General features: G+C 53.4%; 17 protein-coding genes across 17 annotated transcripts; 14 read left to right on the top strand and 3 right to left on the bottom strand.

Annotated features, from left to right (window-relative positions):
- Window positions 1–1,158: 1,158 nt before the first annotated feature.
- On the top strand, window positions 1,159–1,767 carry LOC145916798 (histone H1-like). The gene has a single exon (XM_083002874.1). The coding sequence runs from the start codon at window positions 1,159–1,161 to the stop codon at window positions 1,765–1,767; it is 609 nt and encodes a 202-aa protein (XP_082859000.1).
- A 320-nt stretch (window positions 1,768–2,087) lies between these two features.
- Window positions 2,088–2,399, top strand: LOC145916778 (histone H4). Its single transcript, XM_083002856.1, has one exon. The coding sequence runs from the start codon at window positions 2,088–2,090 to the stop codon at window positions 2,397–2,399; it is 312 nt and encodes a 103-aa protein (XP_082858982.1).
- A 308-nt stretch (window positions 2,400–2,707) lies between these two features.
- Window positions 2,708–3,118, top strand: LOC145916764 (histone H3). Its single transcript, XM_083002841.1, has one exon. It carries the CDS (start codon window positions 2,708–2,710, stop codon window positions 3,116–3,118), a length of 411 nt encoding a protein of 136 aa, XP_082858967.1.
- Window positions 3,119–3,508: 390 nt separating this feature from the next.
- LOC145916828 (histone H2AX) lies at window positions 3,509–3,886 on the bottom strand. The gene has a single exon (XM_083002904.1). It carries the CDS (start codon window positions 3,884–3,886, stop codon window positions 3,509–3,511), a length of 378 nt encoding a protein of 125 aa, XP_082859030.1.
- Window positions 3,887–4,245: 359 nt separating this feature from the next.
- Window positions 4,246–4,614, top strand: LOC145916747 (histone H2B.2-like). The gene has a single exon (XM_083002825.1). It carries the CDS (start codon window positions 4,255–4,257, stop codon window positions 4,612–4,614), a length of 360 nt encoding a protein of 119 aa, XP_082858951.1. The 5' UTR covers window positions 4,246–4,254.
- Window positions 4,615–5,866: 1,252 nt separating this feature from the next.
- On the top strand, window positions 5,867–6,475 carry LOC145916799 (histone H1-like). The gene has a single exon (XM_083002875.1). The coding sequence runs from the start codon at window positions 5,867–5,869 to the stop codon at window positions 6,473–6,475; it is 609 nt and encodes a 202-aa protein (XP_082859001.1).
- Window positions 6,476–6,795: 320 nt separating this feature from the next.
- On the top strand, window positions 6,796–7,107 carry LOC145916777 (histone H4). The gene has a single exon (XM_083002854.1). It carries the CDS (start codon window positions 6,796–6,798, stop codon window positions 7,105–7,107), a length of 312 nt encoding a protein of 103 aa, XP_082858980.1.
- A 308-nt stretch (window positions 7,108–7,415) lies between these two features.
- On the top strand, window positions 7,416–7,826 carry LOC145916759 (histone H3). Its single transcript, XM_083002837.1, has one exon. It carries the CDS (start codon window positions 7,416–7,418, stop codon window positions 7,824–7,826), a length of 411 nt encoding a protein of 136 aa, XP_082858963.1.
- A 390-nt stretch (window positions 7,827–8,216) lies between these two features.
- On the bottom strand, window positions 8,217–8,594 carry LOC145916824 (histone H2AX). The gene has a single exon (XM_083002900.1). It carries the CDS (start codon window positions 8,592–8,594, stop codon window positions 8,217–8,219), a length of 378 nt encoding a protein of 125 aa, XP_082859026.1.
- A 359-nt stretch (window positions 8,595–8,953) lies between these two features.
- On the top strand, window positions 8,954–9,322 carry LOC145916810 (histone H2B.2-like). The gene has a single exon (XM_083002885.1). The coding sequence runs from the start codon at window positions 8,963–8,965 to the stop codon at window positions 9,320–9,322; it is 360 nt and encodes a 119-aa protein (XP_082859011.1). The 5' UTR covers window positions 8,954–8,962.
- A 1,252-nt stretch (window positions 9,323–10,574) lies between these two features.
- Window positions 10,575–11,183, top strand: LOC145916783 (histone H1-like). The gene has a single exon (XM_083002860.1). The coding sequence runs from the start codon at window positions 10,575–10,577 to the stop codon at window positions 11,181–11,183; it is 609 nt and encodes a 202-aa protein (XP_082858986.1).
- A 320-nt stretch (window positions 11,184–11,503) lies between these two features.
- Window positions 11,504–11,815, top strand: LOC145916781 (histone H4). The gene has a single exon (XM_083002859.1). It carries the CDS (start codon window positions 11,504–11,506, stop codon window positions 11,813–11,815), a length of 312 nt encoding a protein of 103 aa, XP_082858985.1.
- A 308-nt stretch (window positions 11,816–12,123) lies between these two features.
- LOC145916749 (histone H3) lies at window positions 12,124–12,534 on the top strand. The gene has a single exon (XM_083002827.1). The coding sequence runs from the start codon at window positions 12,124–12,126 to the stop codon at window positions 12,532–12,534; it is 411 nt and encodes a 136-aa protein (XP_082858953.1).
- Window positions 12,535–12,924: 390 nt separating this feature from the next.
- Window positions 12,925–13,302, bottom strand: LOC145916813 (histone H2AX). The gene has a single exon (XM_083002889.1). The coding sequence runs from the start codon at window positions 13,300–13,302 to the stop codon at window positions 12,925–12,927; it is 378 nt and encodes a 125-aa protein (XP_082859015.1).
- Window positions 13,303–13,661: 359 nt separating this feature from the next.
- Window positions 13,662–14,030, top strand: LOC145916746 (histone H2B.2-like). Its single transcript, XM_083002824.1, has one exon. The coding sequence runs from the start codon at window positions 13,671–13,673 to the stop codon at window positions 14,028–14,030; it is 360 nt and encodes a 119-aa protein (XP_082858950.1). The 5' UTR covers window positions 13,662–13,670.
- A 1,252-nt stretch (window positions 14,031–15,282) lies between these two features.
- LOC145916780 (histone H1-like) lies at window positions 15,283–15,891 on the top strand. Its single transcript, XM_083002858.1, has one exon. The coding sequence runs from the start codon at window positions 15,283–15,285 to the stop codon at window positions 15,889–15,891; it is 609 nt and encodes a 202-aa protein (XP_082858984.1).
- Window positions 15,892–16,211: 320 nt separating this feature from the next.
- On the top strand, window positions 16,212–16,523 carry LOC145916779 (histone H4). The gene has a single exon (XM_083002857.1). It carries the CDS (start codon window positions 16,212–16,214, stop codon window positions 16,521–16,523), a length of 312 nt encoding a protein of 103 aa, XP_082858983.1.
- The last annotated feature ends 189 nt before the right edge of the window (window positions 16,524–16,712 follow it).

Below are 16,712 nucleotides of genomic sequence, written 5' to 3'. Positions count from 1 at the left end.
TTCAATAATAATATTGCGCAGACCGGCGCCGCCGCCACTTTATCTGCGGGAAACGCAATCGTCGCGCCCCGCTACCACGCGTAGCCATTTACAACTTAACTTATTTTATTCAATTTTTTTGAAAAGTTTGTTCTGTCAAGTAAATTCGAGCGACAAGTTTGTTGTTTCACTCAATCCCTCGATTTTGAGTGTAATTTGGTTGAGAGGCGAAAACGAACCCAAACCAATTATCTGCGCAGCTGGAGGCCTTGATTGGTAAACTGCTGCCTTGTAACTTTACATGTAACTTTACTGCTTGTTACTGCTTTCCAACAATTTCGGTACGTTGCGATAAAAGTTTCATTTACTACTTGTTTTGCAATTGTTTATATTTATCGCCTTAACGGAAAATCGACGCTTTGTCATAAAATCGAAGTCCACAAATTTTGAAGCCACGGGTGGTCGAGTTGTAAGCTTACAGCACACCTGCATTTTGAGTGAGGGTCATAAAAAATTTTCGTCTTGCATTCTGCAAACAAGTTCTCTCTTACAACTTTTTCCACATTTCCACAGACTTTCTAAGCTATTAATTTTGGGTCGCGACATGTCCTCGCCACCAGTCCGGCTTTGATTTTCTGCAGTTTTTTCCTGTACTAAGCGGTCACGCGACGCAGGCCATTTCTCGATTTGCTCATACTCCCCAAGCCTAAGTTCGTTGCAAAGCGGCGATGCAGGCCACCCGCCGCGCCACGGAACAGTTGTACTTCGTTCCTAAAGCGCGACGGCCGCCACGCCAGTGCAAGCCACGGCGACTGGGCCTTTCGCAGCCCTTGGCGCCCCACCTCTCCGCCACCCGTGGCGTTAGCGGTGGTCGCGATGACCTGAGTTCGCGTGGGTAATTGGGTGAGGCATCGCACTAGGCCCCTGTACAGCAATCGTTGCGAATGCGCGCGTGTACCAAACGTACGACGACCGTACTTCTTGATTGCTAGCACAATACCAGCAAGTCTACCGACCGATACAACGACGGTGGCAAACATCGTTTCGCGTTGGTCCGTAAACGCTCTAAAAAAGGACGGCGTTGTCTCGCGGCTGCCAAAAGCTATTTCTTCACTTTGGAAGCACCTACGCACGCACTCACGTCGAGTTACTTACTTACCCAAGAGATCATCAAGAATCATGACGGACTCGAAGAAGCAAAGCAGCAGGAAGCCCGCCGCGCCCGCGGCACACCCCACCTACGCGGTGATGATTAAGGCTGCCATCGCGCAGCTGAAGGAACGCAACGGCTCGTCTCGCCAAGCCATCGTCAAATACGTCAAGGCCAACTACAAGGTGAGCAACACGCCCGAAAGTCACATCAAGTTGGCTTTGAAGCGAATGGTGACGCAAGACGTGCTTACCCGCACCAAGGGCGTGGGCGCTTCTGGCTCCTTCAAGCTTGCCAGCAAGGCCTCGGCCGAAGCGCCAAAGAAGAAGACCAAGGCAAAGAAGCCAAAGCAAGCGGTTGCCAAGAAGCCGGCCGCAGCAGCGACGAAGAAGGAGACCGGCACCAAGAAGTCGGCTGGCAAAAAGGCCGCGGCCAAGAAGCCTGCTTCCAGCAGCAAGAAGACTGCCGCCAAAAAGACCGCGTCGCCGAAAAAGTCAGCCGCAAAGAAACCTGCGAGCAAAAAGGCAGCGGCTGGAAAGAAATCGCCTGCCAAAAAGAGCGCAGTGAAGGCCAAAAAGCCGGCCGCCAAAAAACCGGCAAAGAAGCCCAGTGCCAAGAAGCCGGCAGCGAAAAAGTGAGCACCGAAGTCGGCGGGGGGTCCGCATCATAACAAACGGCTCTTTTCAGGGCCACTCAACTTTGTGCAAAAGAGAGAAGCGAGCCACCAGCTCAAAACGAAGGCCGGGGTGCCCGGCCAGACGGAGGGAGGGAGGGCGGGCCGGCAGGCCGACCGACTGACTGACTACCTTTAAGTATGCTCTTTGGCGCCCCAAACGGACGAATTTTTCTGTTTTGTTTCGCGGAGGTACGAAAACTGGCTACTTAGTCGCGGTGGGCCGGGCGATTTCCAATTCGTGTCACTTGTTTCAATCGAGCAAATAGCGCGTTACTCATCATCATGTCAGGACGAGGCAAAGGAGGAAAAGGACTGGGAAAGGGAGGCGCAAAGCGTCATCGCAAAGTACTTCGAGACAACATCCAAGGCATTACCAAGCCGGCGATCAGGCGTCTCGCACGTCGTGGCGGTGTGAAGCGTATCTCGGGACTTATCTACGAGGAGACTCGCGGCGTGCTCAAGGTCTTCCTTGAGAACGTCATTCGGGACGCCGTCACTTACACCGAGCACGCCAAAAGGAAGACCGTCACCGCGCTCGACGTGGTGTACGCGTTGAAACGCCAGGGACGCACACTCTACGGATTCGGCGGTTGAGCTCGTCTCGGTTTCGCGACCACAACATCAGCAATCGGCCCTTTTCAGGGCCACCCACACTTTAATCGTGAGAGAATAGTTTGGTTACTTGGCGTGTGAGTTGTTTTTTGTTCCCGGTTTTGAGAGGTGGCCCTTCGCGTTTTGTTCTTGCCGGCGGCGGCGGCAAACAAAGCCAGGCGCCGATTGGTTGAAGGGTGAATTTAGCGCGGGCCAATAGGAAAGCGGCGCGAAAGTATATAAAGCCGTCCGAACGGCCGGTGGGCATCATTCGTTTACTGAAGAAGTACCGACGAGACCGTTCAAAAAAGATGGCAAGAACCAAGCAAACCGCTCGCAAATCTACCGGTGGCAAGGCACCGCGCAAGCAGCTGGCCACCAAGGCCGCTCGCAAAAGTGCACCAGCAACCGGGGGTGTGAAGAAGCCCCATCGTTACCGACCGGGAACCGTGGCTTTGCGTGAGATCAGGCGTTACCAGAAGTCGACCGAGCTTCTCATCCGCAAGCTGCCCTTCCAGAGGCTGGTGCGCGAGATCGCGCAGGACTTCAAGACCGATCTCCGCTTCCAGAGCAGCGCCGTGATGGCCCTGCAGGAGGCCAGCGAAGCCTACCTGGTCGGGCTCTTCGAGGACACCAACTTGTGTGCGATCCACGCGAAACGGGTGACGATCATGCCCAAGGACATCCAGCTGGCACGGCGAATTCGCGGTGAACGTGCCTAAGCACAGCAGGGGGGCGGGCGGGCGCCAACTAAACGAAACGGCTCTTTTCAGAGCCACCTAATTATTGGCTAAAGAGAAATTTGGATAAATCTGAATGAATGTGGGTGTCTAGTTCTAGTAGTTAGTTCGTTTTTGCGTAGACCTGCGTCACGATATTCAGAGTGCGTGACGAAACAGCGGGTGGTGATTGGTGGAGGGAAATTTTGGGTTAAAAAATGTCATGGTGGTGGCCGCCGCCGCCGCAGCCGCAGCGTTGTGTTGCAAGGGATATATTTATTTGGGTATATTTGATGAGTAGCGAAACGGCAGCAAGGCACAAGTTTTCTCTTATTCATAAAAATTGGGTGGCTCTGAAAAGAGCCGTTAATGGTTGCGCGAGCTCCCTTGCCCTTACGCCTTCTTCGAGGTCTTTTTGGGCAAAAGTACGGCTTGGATGTTTGGCAGCACGCCGCCCTGTGCAATGGTAACCGAGCCGAGCAACTTGTTGAGTTCCTCGTCGTTGCGGATGGCCAACTGCAGGTGACGCGGGATGATACGAGTCTTCTTGTTGTCACGGGCCGCGTTGCCGGCCAACTCTAGCACCTCAGCGCTGAGGTACTCGAGGACGGCGGCCAAGTACACTGGCGCACCGGCACCAACACGCTCTGAGTAGTGACCTTGTCGCAAAAGTCGGTGAACACGGCCTACGGGAAATTGCAGTCCAGCACGGGACGACCTGCTCTTTGGCTTTGCCTTGGACTTGCCTCCTCCTTTGCCTCTGCCTGACATGCTTGCTGTTTATTTGCTTCGGTAGTAAACGTAACTGAAGTAAAAAACGAATTCGATCGAATGCTCGCGCACGCTTCGGTCGTGGTTTTATAGCTACTCGATTTTGTCGAAGCCGATCGGTCGACAACCAATCGAAATCGAGGAAGTTAGTGAAACATTTTTGATTGGCTATGTAGTCTGGTTTGTTCAAATTTCAACAATGGCTTATTTGCATGCCCGGCGGCCAATCGCAACAACGATCCTCCATTCGGCTTATTCCATTGGCTGCACGCTTCGAATGCTCATTTGCATGTGGCAAATATAAATACGGTCCGACACGGGGAGCTTCACACATTCGTGTTGTTTGAAAAAAAAATTTAACCGCGAAAATGGCAGCCAGCAAAGGCACAAAGAAGGCAGTGAAGAAGCAGACGCCCGCCGACAAGCACAAGAAGCGCAGGCGTAAGCGAAAGGAAAGCTTCAGCATCTACGTGTACAAGGTGCTCAAGCAGGTACATCCCGACACCGGAATCTCGAGCCGCGCCATGAACATCATGAACTCGTTTGTGAGCGACGTGTTTGAGCGCATCGCTGGTGAGGCGTCGCGCTTGGCCCTGTACAACAAGCGTTCAACGGTGAGCAGTCGCGAGATCCAAACCGCGGTCCGCCTGCTCTTGCCCGGCGAGTTGGCCAAGCACGCAGTGTCCGAAGGTACCAAGGCCGTCACCAAGTACACCAGCTCCAAGTGAGCAAGCGATCGATCGATCGCCCGACTCAACAACAGAACGGCTCTTTTCAGAGCCACCCGCTTGTTGCGAGGGAGAATCATTTGGAACCTTTCAATTCAATAATAATATTGCGCAGACCGGCGCCGCCGCCACTTTATCTGCGGGAAACGCAATCGTCGCGCCCCGCTACCACGCGTAGCCATTTACAACTTAACTTATTTTATTCAATTTTTTTGAAAAGTTTGTTCTGTCAAGTAAATTCGAGCGACAAGTTTGTTGTTTCACTCAATCCCTCGATTTTGAGTGTAATTTGGTTGAGAGGCGAAAACGAACCCAAACCAATTATCTGCGCAGCTGGAGGCCTTGATTGGTAAACTGCTGCCTTGTAACTTTACATGTAACTTTACTGCTTGTTACTGCTTTCCAACAATTTCGGTACGTTGCGATAAAAGTTTCATTTACTACTTGTTTTGCAATTGTTTATATTTATCGCCTTAACGGAAAATCGACGCTTTGTCATAAAATCGAAGTCCACAAATTTTGAAGCCACGGGTGGTCGAGTTGTAAGCTTACAGCACACCTGCATTTTGAGTGAGGGTCATAAAAAATTTTCGTCTTGCATTCTGCAAACAAGTTCTCTCTTACAACTTTTTCCACATTTCCACAGACTTTCTAAGCTATTAATTTTGGGTCGCGACATGTCCTCGCCACCAGTCCGGCTTTGATTTTCTGCAGTTTTTTCCTGTACTAAGCGGTCACGCGACGCAGGCCATTTCTCGATTTGCTCATACTCCCCAAGCCTAAGTTCGTTGCAAAGCGGCGATGCAGGCCACCCGCCGCGCCACGGAACAGTTGTACTTCGTTCCTAAAGCGCGACGGCCGCCACGCCAGTGCAAGCCACGGCGACTGGGCCTTTCGCAGCCCTTGGCGCCCCACCTCTCCGCCACCCGTGGCGTTAGCGGTGGTCGCGATGACCTGAGTTCGCGTGGGTAATTGGGTGAGGCATCGCACTAGGCCCCTGTACAGCAATCGTTGCGAATGCGCGCGTGTACCAAACGTACGACGACCGTACTTCTTGATTGCTAGCACAATACCAGCAAGTCTACCGACCGATACAACGACGGTGGCAAACATCGTTTCGCGTTGGTCCGTAAACGCTCTAAAAAAGGACGGCGTTGTCTCGCGGCTGCCAAAAGCTATTTCTTCACTTTGGAAGCACCTACGCACGCACTCACGTCGAGTTACTTACTTACCCAAGAGATCATCAAGAATCATGACGGACTCGAAGAAGCAAAGCAGCAGGAAGCCCGCCGCGCCCGCGGCACACCCCACCTACGCGGTGATGATTAAGGCTGCCATCGCGCAGCTGAAGGAACGCAACGGCTCGTCTCGCCAAGCCATCGTCAAATACGTCAAGGCCAACTACAAGGTGAGCAACACGCCCGAAAGTCACATCAAGTTGGCTTTGAAGCGAATGGTGACGCAAGACGTGCTTACCCGCACCAAGGGCGTGGGCGCTTCTGGCTCCTTCAAGCTTGCCAGCAAGGCCTCGGCCGAAGCGCCAAAGAAGAAGACCAAGGCAAAGAAGCCAAAGCAAGCGGTTGCCAAGAAGCCGGCCGCAGCAGCGACGAAGAAGGAGACCGGCACCAAGAAGTCGGCTGGCAAAAAGGCCGCGGCCAAGAAGCCTGCTTCCAGCAGCAAGAAGACTGCCGCCAAAAAGACCGCGTCGCCGAAAAAGTCAGCCGCAAAGAAACCTGCGAGCAAAAAGGCAGCGGCTGGAAAGAAATCGCCTGCCAAAAAGAGCGCAGTGAAGGCCAAAAAGCCGGCCGCCAAAAAACCGGCAAAGAAGCCCAGTGCCAAGAAGCCGGCAGCGAAAAAGTGAGCACCGAAGTCGGCGGGGGGTCCGCATCATAACAAACGGCTCTTTTCAGGGCCACTCAACTTTGTGCAAAAGAGAGAAGCGAGCCACCAGCTCAAAACGAAGGCCGGGGTGCCCGGCCAGACGGAGGGAGGGAGGGCGGGCCGGCAGGCCGACCGACTGACTGACTACCTTTAAGTATGCTCTTTGGCGCCCCAAACGGACGAATTTTTCTGTTTTGTTTCGCGGAGGTACGAAAACTGGCTACTTAGTCGCGGTGGGCCGGGCGATTTCCAATTCGTGTCACTTGTTTCAATCGAGCAAATAGCGCGTTACTCATCATCATGTCAGGACGAGGCAAAGGAGGAAAAGGACTGGGAAAGGGAGGCGCAAAGCGTCATCGCAAAGTACTTCGAGACAACATCCAAGGCATTACCAAGCCGGCGATCAGGCGTCTCGCACGTCGTGGCGGTGTGAAGCGTATCTCGGGACTTATCTACGAGGAGACTCGCGGCGTGCTCAAGGTCTTCCTTGAGAACGTCATTCGGGACGCCGTCACTTACACCGAGCACGCCAAAAGGAAGACCGTCACCGCGCTCGACGTGGTGTACGCGTTGAAACGCCAGGGACGCACACTCTACGGATTCGGCGGTTGAGCTCGTCTCGGTTTCGCGACCACAACATCAGCAATCGGCCCTTTTCAGGGCCACCCACACTTTAATCGTGAGAGAATAGTTTGGTTACTTGGCGTGTGAGTTGTTTTTTGTTCCCGGTTTTGAGAGGTGGCCCTTCGCGTTTTGTTCTTGCCGGCGGCGGCGGCAAACAAAGCCAGGCGCCGATTGGTTGAAGGGTGAATTTAGCGCGGGCCAATAGGAAAGCGGCGCGAAAGTATATAAAGCCGTCCGAACGGCCGGTGGGCATCATTCGTTTACTGAAGAAGTACCGACGAGACCGTTCAAAAAAGATGGCAAGAACCAAGCAAACCGCTCGCAAATCTACCGGTGGCAAGGCACCGCGCAAGCAGCTGGCCACCAAGGCCGCTCGCAAAAGTGCACCAGCAACCGGGGGTGTGAAGAAGCCCCATCGTTACCGACCGGGAACCGTGGCTTTGCGTGAGATCAGGCGTTACCAGAAGTCGACCGAGCTTCTCATCCGCAAGCTGCCCTTCCAGAGGCTGGTGCGCGAGATCGCGCAGGACTTCAAGACCGATCTCCGCTTCCAGAGCAGCGCCGTGATGGCCCTGCAGGAGGCCAGCGAAGCCTACCTGGTCGGGCTCTTCGAGGACACCAACTTGTGTGCGATCCACGCGAAACGGGTGACGATCATGCCCAAGGACATCCAGCTGGCACGGCGAATTCGCGGTGAACGTGCCTAAGCACAGCAGGGGGGCGGGCGGGCGCCAACTAAACGAAACGGCTCTTTTCAGAGCCACCTAATTATTGGCTAAAGAGAAATTTGGATAAATCTGAATGAATGTGGGTGTCTAGTTCTAGTAGTTAGTTCGTTTTTGCGTAGACCTGCGTCACGATATTCAGAGTGCGTGACGAAACAGCGGGTGGTGATTGGTGGAGGGAAATTTTGGGTTAAAAAATGTCATGGTGGTGGCCGCCGCCGCCGCAGCCGCAGCGTTGTGTTGCAAGGGATATATTTATTTGGGTATATTTGATGAGTAGCGAAACGGCAGCAAGGCACAAGTTTTCTCTTATTCATAAAAATTGGGTGGCTCTGAAAAGAGCCGTTAATGGTTGCGCGAGCTCCCTTGCCCTTACGCCTTCTTCGAGGTCTTTTTGGGCAAAAGTACGGCTTGGATGTTTGGCAGCACGCCGCCCTGTGCAATGGTAACCGAGCCGAGCAACTTGTTGAGTTCCTCGTCGTTGCGGATGGCCAACTGCAGGTGACGCGGGATGATACGAGTCTTCTTGTTGTCACGGGCCGCGTTGCCGGCCAACTCTAGCACCTCAGCGCTGAGGTACTCGAGGACGGCGGCCAAGTACACTGGCGCACCGGCACCAACACGCTCTGAGTAGTGACCTTGTCGCAAAAGTCGGTGAACACGGCCTACGGGAAATTGCAGTCCAGCACGGGACGACCTGCTCTTTGGCTTTGCCTTGGACTTGCCTCCTCCTTTGCCTCTGCCTGACATGCTTGCTGTTTATTTGCTTCGGTAGTAAACGTAACTGAAGTAAAAAACGAATTCGATCGAATGCTCGCGCACGCTTCGGTCGTGGTTTTATAGCTACTCGATTTTGTCGAAGCCGATCGGTCGACAACCAATCGAAATCGAGGAAGTTAGTGAAACATTTTTGATTGGCTATGTAGTCTGGTTTGTTCAAATTTCAACAATGGCTTATTTGCATGCCCGGCGGCCAATCGCAACAACGATCCTCCATTCGGCTTATTCCATTGGCTGCACGCTTCGAATGCTCATTTGCATGTGGCAAATATAAATACGGTCCGACACGGGGAGCTTCACACATTCGTGTTGTTTGAAAAAAAAATTTAACCGCGAAAATGGCAGCCAGCAAAGGCACAAAGAAGGCAGTGAAGAAGCAGACGCCCGCCGACAAGCACAAGAAGCGCAGGCGTAAGCGAAAGGAAAGCTTCAGCATCTACGTGTACAAGGTGCTCAAGCAGGTACATCCCGACACCGGAATCTCGAGCCGCGCCATGAACATCATGAACTCGTTTGTGAGCGACGTGTTTGAGCGCATCGCTGGTGAGGCGTCGCGCTTGGCCCTGTACAACAAGCGTTCAACGGTGAGCAGTCGCGAGATCCAAACCGCGGTCCGCCTGCTCTTGCCCGGCGAGTTGGCCAAGCACGCAGTGTCCGAAGGTACCAAGGCCGTCACCAAGTACACCAGCTCCAAGTGAGCAAGCGATCGATCGATCGCCCGACTCAACAACAGAACGGCTCTTTTCAGAGCCACCCGCTTGTTGCGAGGGAGAATCATTTGGAACCTTTCAATTCAATAATAATATTGCGCAGACCGGCGCCGCCGCCACTTTATCTGCGGGAAACGCAATCGTCGCGCCCCGCTACCACGCGTAGCCATTTACAACTTAACTTATTTTATTCAATTTTTTTGAAAAGTTTGTTCTGTCAAGTAAATTCGAGCGACAAGTTTGTTGTTTCACTCAATCCCTCGATTTTGAGTGTAATTTGGTTGAGAGGCGAAAACGAACCCAAACCAATTATCTGCGCAGCTGGAGGCCTTGATTGGTAAACTGCTGCCTTGTAACTTTACATGTAACTTTACTGCTTGTTACTGCTTTCCAACAATTTCGGTACGTTGCGATAAAAGTTTCATTTACTACTTGTTTTGCAATTGTTTATATTTATCGCCTTAACGGAAAATCGACGCTTTGTCATAAAATCGAAGTCCACAAATTTTGAAGCCACGGGTGGTCGAGTTGTAAGCTTACAGCACACCTGCATTTTGAGTGAGGGTCATAAAAAATTTTCGTCTTGCATTCTGCAAACAAGTTCTCTCTTACAACTTTTTCCACATTTCCACAGACTTTCTAAGCTATTAATTTTGGGTCGCGACATGTCCTCGCCACCAGTCCGGCTTTGATTTTCTGCAGTTTTTTCCTGTACTAAGCGGTCACGCGACGCAGGCCATTTCTCGATTTGCTCATACTCCCCAAGCCTAAGTTCGTTGCAAAGCGGCGATGCAGGCCACCCGCCGCGCCACGGAACAGTTGTACTTCGTTCCTAAAGCGCGACGGCCGCCACGCCAGTGCAAGCCACGGCGACTGGGCCTTTCGCAGCCCTTGGCGCCCCACCTCTCCGCCACCCGTGGCGTTAGCGGTGGTCGCGATGACCTGAGTTCGCGTGGGTAATTGGGTGAGGCATCGCACTAGGCCCCTGTACAGCAATCGTTGCGAATGCGCGCGTGTACCAAACGTACGACGACCGTACTTCTTGATTGCTAGCACAATACCAGCAAGTCTACCGACCGATACAACGACGGTGGCAAACATCGTTTCGCGTTGGTCCGTAAACGCTCTAAAAAAGGACGGCGTTGTCTCGCGGCTGCCAAAAGCTATTTCTTCACTTTGGAAGCACCTACGCACGCACTCACGTCGAGTTACTTACTTACCCAAGAGATCATCAAGAATCATGACGGACTCGAAGAAGCAAAGCAGCAGGAAGCCCGCCGCGCCCGCGGCACACCCCACCTACGCGGTGATGATTAAGGCTGCCATCGCGCAGCTGAAGGAACGCAACGGCTCGTCTCGCCAAGCCATCGTCAAATACGTCAAGGCCAACTACAAGGTGAGCAACACGCCCGAAAGTCACATCAAGTTGGCTTTGAAGCGAATGGTGACGCAAGACGTGCTTACCCGCACCAAGGGCGTGGGCGCTTCTGGCTCCTTCAAGCTTGCCAGCAAGGCCTCGGCCGAAGCGCCAAAGAAGAAGACCAAGGCAAAGAAGCCAAAGCAAGCGGTTGCCAAGAAGCCGGCCGCAGCAGCGACGAAGAAGGAGACCGGCACCAAGAAGTCGGCTGGCAAAAAGGCCGCGGCCAAGAAGCCTGCTTCCAGCAGCAAGAAGACTGCCGCCAAAAAGACCGCGTCGCCGAAAAAGTCAGCCGCAAAGAAACCTGCGAGCAAAAAGGCAGCGGCTGGAAAGAAATCGCCTGCCAAAAAGAGCGCAGTGAAGGCCAAAAAGCCGGCCGCCAAAAAACCGGCAAAGAAGCCCAGTGCCAAGAAGCCGGCAGCGAAAAAGTGAGCACCGAAGTCGGCGGGGGGTCCGCATCATAACAAACGGCTCTTTTCAGGGCCACTCAACTTTGTGCAAAAGAGAGAAGCGAGCCACCAGCTCAAAACGAAGGCCGGGGTGCCCGGCCAGACGGAGGGAGGGAGGGCGGGCCGGCAGGCCGACCGACTGACTGACTACCTTTAAGTATGCTCTTTGGCGCCCCAAACGGACGAATTTTTCTGTTTTGTTTCGCGGAGGTACGAAAACTGGCTACTTAGTCGCGGTGGGCCGGGCGATTTCCAATTCGTGTCACTTGTTTCAATCGAGCAAATAGCGCGTTACTCATCATCATGTCAGGACGAGGCAAAGGAGGAAAAGGACTGGGAAAGGGAGGCGCAAAGCGTCATCGCAAAGTACTTCGAGACAACATCCAAGGCATTACCAAGCCGGCGATCAGGCGTCTCGCACGTCGTGGCGGTGTGAAGCGTATCTCGGGACTTATCTACGAGGAGACTCGCGGCGTGCTCAAGGTCTTCCTTGAGAACGTCATTCGGGACGCCGTCACTTACACCGAGCACGCCAAAAGGAAGACCGTCACCGCGCTCGACGTGGTGTACGCGTTGAAACGCCAGGGACGCACACTCTACGGATTCGGCGGTTGAGCTCGTCTCGGTTTCGCGACCACAACATCAGCAATCGGCCCTTTTCAGGGCCACCCACACTTTAATCGTGAGAGAATAGTTTGGTTACTTGGCGTGTGAGTTGTTTTTTGTTCCCGGTTTTGAGAGGTGGCCCTTCGCGTTTTGTTCTTGCCGGCGGCGGCGGCAAACAAAGCCAGGCGCCGATTGGTTGAAGGGTGAATTTAGCGCGGGCCAATAGGAAAGCGGCGCGAAAGTATATAAAGCCGTCCGAACGGCCGGTGGGCATCATTCGTTTACTGAAGAAGTACCGACGAGACCGTTCAAAAAAGATGGCAAGAACCAAGCAAACCGCTCGCAAATCTACCGGTGGCAAGGCACCGCGCAAGCAGCTGGCCACCAAGGCCGCTCGCAAAAGTGCACCAGCAACCGGGGGTGTGAAGAAGCCCCATCGTTACCGACCGGGAACCGTGGCTTTGCGTGAGATCAGGCGTTACCAGAAGTCGACCGAGCTTCTCATCCGCAAGCTGCCCTTCCAGAGGCTGGTGCGCGAGATCGCGCAGGACTTCAAGACCGATCTCCGCTTCCAGAGCAGCGCCGTGATGGCCCTGCAGGAGGCCAGCGAAGCCTACCTGGTCGGGCTCTTCGAGGACACCAACTTGTGTGCGATCCACGCGAAACGGGTGACGATCATGCCCAAGGACATCCAGCTGGCACGGCGAATTCGCGGTGAACGTGCCTAAGCACAGCAGGGGGGCGGGCGGGCGCCAACTAAACGAAACGGCTCTTTTCAGAGCCACCTAATTATTGGCTAAAGAGAAATTTGGATAAATCTGAATGAATGTGGGTGTCTAGTTCTAGTAGTTAGTTCGTTTTTGCGTAGACCTGCGTCACGATATTCAGAGTGCGTGACGAAACAGCGGGTGGTGATTGGTGGAGGGAAATTTTGGGTTAAAAAATGTCATGGTGGTGGCCGCCGCCGCCGCAGCCGCAGCGTTGTGTTGCAAGGGATATATTTATTTGGGTATATTTGATGAGTAGCGAAACGGCAGCAAGGCACAAGTTTTCTCTTATTCCTAAAAATTGGGTGGCTCTGAAAAGAGCCGTTAATGGTTGCGCGAGCTCCCTTGCCCTTACGCCTTCTTCGAGGTCTTTTTGGGCAAAAGTACGGCTTGGATGTTTGGCAGCACGCCGCCCTGTGCAATGGTAACCGAGCCGAGCAACTTGTTGAGTTCCTCGTCGTTGCGGATGGCCAACTGCAGGTGACGCGGGATGATACGAGTCTTCTTGTTGTCACGGGCCGCGTTGCCGGCCAACTCTAGCACCTCAGCGCTGAGGTACTCGAGGACGGCGGCCAAGTACACTGGCGCACCGGCACCAACACGCTCTGAGTAGTGACCTTGTCGCAAAAGTCGGTGAACACGGCCTACGGGAAATTGCAGTCCAGCACGGGACGACCTGCTCTTTGGCTTTGCCTTGGACTTGCCTCCTCCTTTGCCTCTGCCTGACATGCTTGCTGTTTATTTGCTTCGGTAGTAAACGTAACTGAAGTAAAAAACGAATTCGATCGAATGCTCGCGCACGCTTCGGTCGTGGTTTTATAGCTACTCGATTTTGTCGAAGCCGATCGGTCGACAACCAATCGAAATCGAGGAAGTTAGTGAAACATTTTTGATTGGCTATGTAGTCTGGTTTGTTCAAATTTCAACAATGGCTTATTTGCATGCCCGGCGGCCAATCGCAACAACGATCCTCCATTCGGCTTATTCCATTGGCTGCACGCTTCGAATGCTCATTTGCATGTGGCAAATATAAATACGGTCCGACACGGGGAGCTTCACACATTCGTGTTGTTTGAAAAAAAAATTTAACCGCGAAAATGGCAGCCAGCAAAGGCACAAAGAAGGCAGTGAAGAAGCAGACGCCCGCCGACAAGCACAAGAAGCGCAGGCGTAAGCGAAAGGAAAGCTTCAGCATCTACGTGTACAAGGTGCTCAAGCAGGTACATCCCGACACCGGAATCTCGAGCCGCGCCATGAACATCATGAACTCGTTTGTGAGCGACGTGTTTGAGCGCATCGCTGGTGAGGCGTCGCGCTTGGCCCTGTACAACAAGCGTTCAACGGTGAGCAGTCGCGAGATCCAAACCGCGGTCCGCCTGCTCTTGCCCGGCGAGTTGGCCAAGCACGCAGTGTCCGAAGGTACCAAGGCCGTCACCAAGTACACCAGCTCCAAGTGAGCAAGCGATCGATCGATCGCCCGACTCAACAACAGAACGGCTCTTTTCAGAGCCACCCGCTTGTTGCGAGGGAGAATCATTTGGAACCTTTCAATTCAATAATAATATTGCGCAGACCGGCGCCGCCGCCACTTTATCTGCGGGAAACGCAATCGTCGCGCCCCGCTACCACGCGTAGCCATTTACAACTTAACTTATTTTATTCAATTTTTTTGAAAAGTTTGTTCTGTCAAGTAAATTCGAGCGACAAGTTTGTTGTTTCACTCAATCCCTCGATTTTGAGTGTAATTTGGTTGAGAGGCGAAAACGAACCCAAACCAATTATCTGCGCAGCTGGAGGCCTTGATTGGTAAACTGCTGCCTTGTAACTTTACATGTAACTTTACTGCTTGTTACTGCTTTCCAACAATTTCGGTACGTTGCGATAAAAGTTTCATTTACTACTTGTTTTGCAATTGTTTATATTTATCGCCTTAACGGAAAATCGACGCTTTGTCATAAAATCGAAGTCCACAAATTTTGAAGCCACGGGTGGTCGAGTTGTAAGCTTACAGCACACCTGCATTTTGAGTGAGGGTCATAAAAAATTTTCGTCTTGCATTCTGCAAACAAGTTCTCTCTTACAACTTTTTCCACATTTCCACAGACTTTCTAAGCTATTAATTTTGGGTCGCGACATGTCCTCGCCACCAGTCCGGCTTTGATTTTCTGCAGTTTTTTCCTGTACTAAGCGGTCACGCGACGCAGGCCATTTCTCGATTTGCTCATACTCCCCAAGCCTAAGTTCGTTGCAAAGCGGCGATGCAGGCCACCCGCCGCGCCACGGAACAGTTGTACTTCGTTCCTAAAGCGCGACGGCCGCCACGCCAGTGCAAGCCACGGCGACTGGGCCTTTCGCAGCCCTTGGCGCCCCACCTCTCCGCCACCCGTGGCGTTAGCGGTGGTCGCGATGACCTGAGTTCGCGTGGGTAATTGGGTGAGGCATCGCACTAGGCCCCTGTACAGCAATCGTTGCGAATGCGCGCGTGTACCAAACGTACGACGACCGTACTTCTTGATTGCTAGCACAATACCAGCAAGTCTACCGACCGATACAACGACGGTGGCAAACATCGTTTCGCGTTGGTCCGTAAACGCTCTAAAAAAGGACGGCGTTGTCTCGCGGCTGCCAAAAGCTATTTCTTCACTTTGGAAGCACCTACGCACGCACTCACGTCGAGTTACTTACTTACCCAAGAGATCATCAAGAATCATGACGGACTCGAAGAAGCAAAGCAGCAGGAAGCCCGCCGCGCCCGCGGCACACCCCACCTACGCGGTGATGATTAAGGCTGCCATCGCGCAGCTGAAGGAACGCAACGGCTCGTCTCGCCAAGCCATCGTCAAATACGTCAAGGCCAACTACAAGGTGAGCAACACGCCCGAAAGTCACATCAAGTTGGCTTTGAAGCGAATGGTGACGCAAGACGTGCTTACCCGCACCAAGGGCGTGGGCGCTTCTGGCTCCTTCAAGCTTGCCAGCAAGGCCTCGGCCGAAGCGCCAAAGAAGAAGACCAAGGCAAAGAAGCCAAAGCAAGCGGTTGCCAAGAAGCCGGCCGCAGCAGCGACGAAGAAGGAGACCGGCACCAAGAAGTCGGCTGGCAAAAAGGCCGCGGCCAAGAAGCCTGCTTCCAGCAGCAAGAAGACTGCCGCCAAAAAGACCGCGTCGCCGAAAAAGTCAGCCGCAAAGAAACCTGCGAGCAAAAAGGCAGCGGCTGGAAAGAAATCGCCTGCCAAAAAGAGCGCAGTGAAGGCCAAAAAGCCGGCCGCCAAAAAACCGGCAAAGAAGCCCAGTGCCAAGAAGCCGGCAGCGAAAAAGTGAGCACCGAAGTCGGCGGGGGGTCCGCATCATAACAAACGGCTCTTTTCAGGGCCACTCAACTTTGTGCAAAAGAGAGAAGCGAGCCACCAGCTCAAAACGAAGGCCGGGGTGCCCGGCCAGACGGAGGGAGGGAGGGCGGGCCGGCAGGCCGACCGACTGACTGACTACCTTTAAGTATGCTCTTTGGCGCCCCAAACGGACGAATTTTTCTGTTTTGTTTCGCGGAGGTACGAAAACTGGCTACTTAGTCGCGGTGGGCCGGGCGATTTCCAATTCGTGTCACTTGTTTCAATCGAGCAAATAGCGCGTTACTCATCATCATGTCAGGACGAGGCAAAGGAGGAAAAGGACTGGGAAAGGGAGGCGCAAAGCGTCATCGCAAAGTACTTCGAGACAACATCCAAGGCATTACCAAGCCGGCGATCAGGCGTCTCGCACGTCGTGGCGGTGTGAAGCGTATCTCGGGACTTATCTACGAGGAGACTCGCGGCGTGCTCAAGGTCTTCCTTGAGAACGTCATTCGGGACGCCGTCACTTACACCGAGCACGCCAAAAGGAAGACCGTCACCGCGCTCGACGTGGTGTACGCGTTGAAACGCCAGGGACGCACACTCTACGGATTCGGCGGTTGAGCTCGTCTCGGTTTCGCGACCACAACATCAGCAATCGGCCCTTTTCAGGGCCACCCACACTTTAATCGTGAGAGAATAGTTTGGTTACTTGGCGTGTGAGTTGTTTTTTGTTCCCGGTTTTGAGAGGTGGCCCTTCGCGTTTTGTTCTTGCCGGCGGCGGCGGCAAACAAAGCCAGGCGCCGATTGGTT

Source organism: Ascidia mentula (genome assembly GCF_947561715.1).
Source record: "Ascidia mentula chromosome 3 unlocalized genomic scaffold, kaAscMent1.1 SUPER_3_unloc_1, whole genome shotgun sequence".
In the NCBI taxonomy this organism is placed as follows: Eukaryota; Metazoa; Chordata; class Ascidiacea; order Phlebobranchia; family Ascidiidae; genus Ascidia; species Ascidia mentula.
Note: the sequence above shows the minus strand (reverse complement) of the source record. Positions and strands in the feature narration are given on the sequence as shown.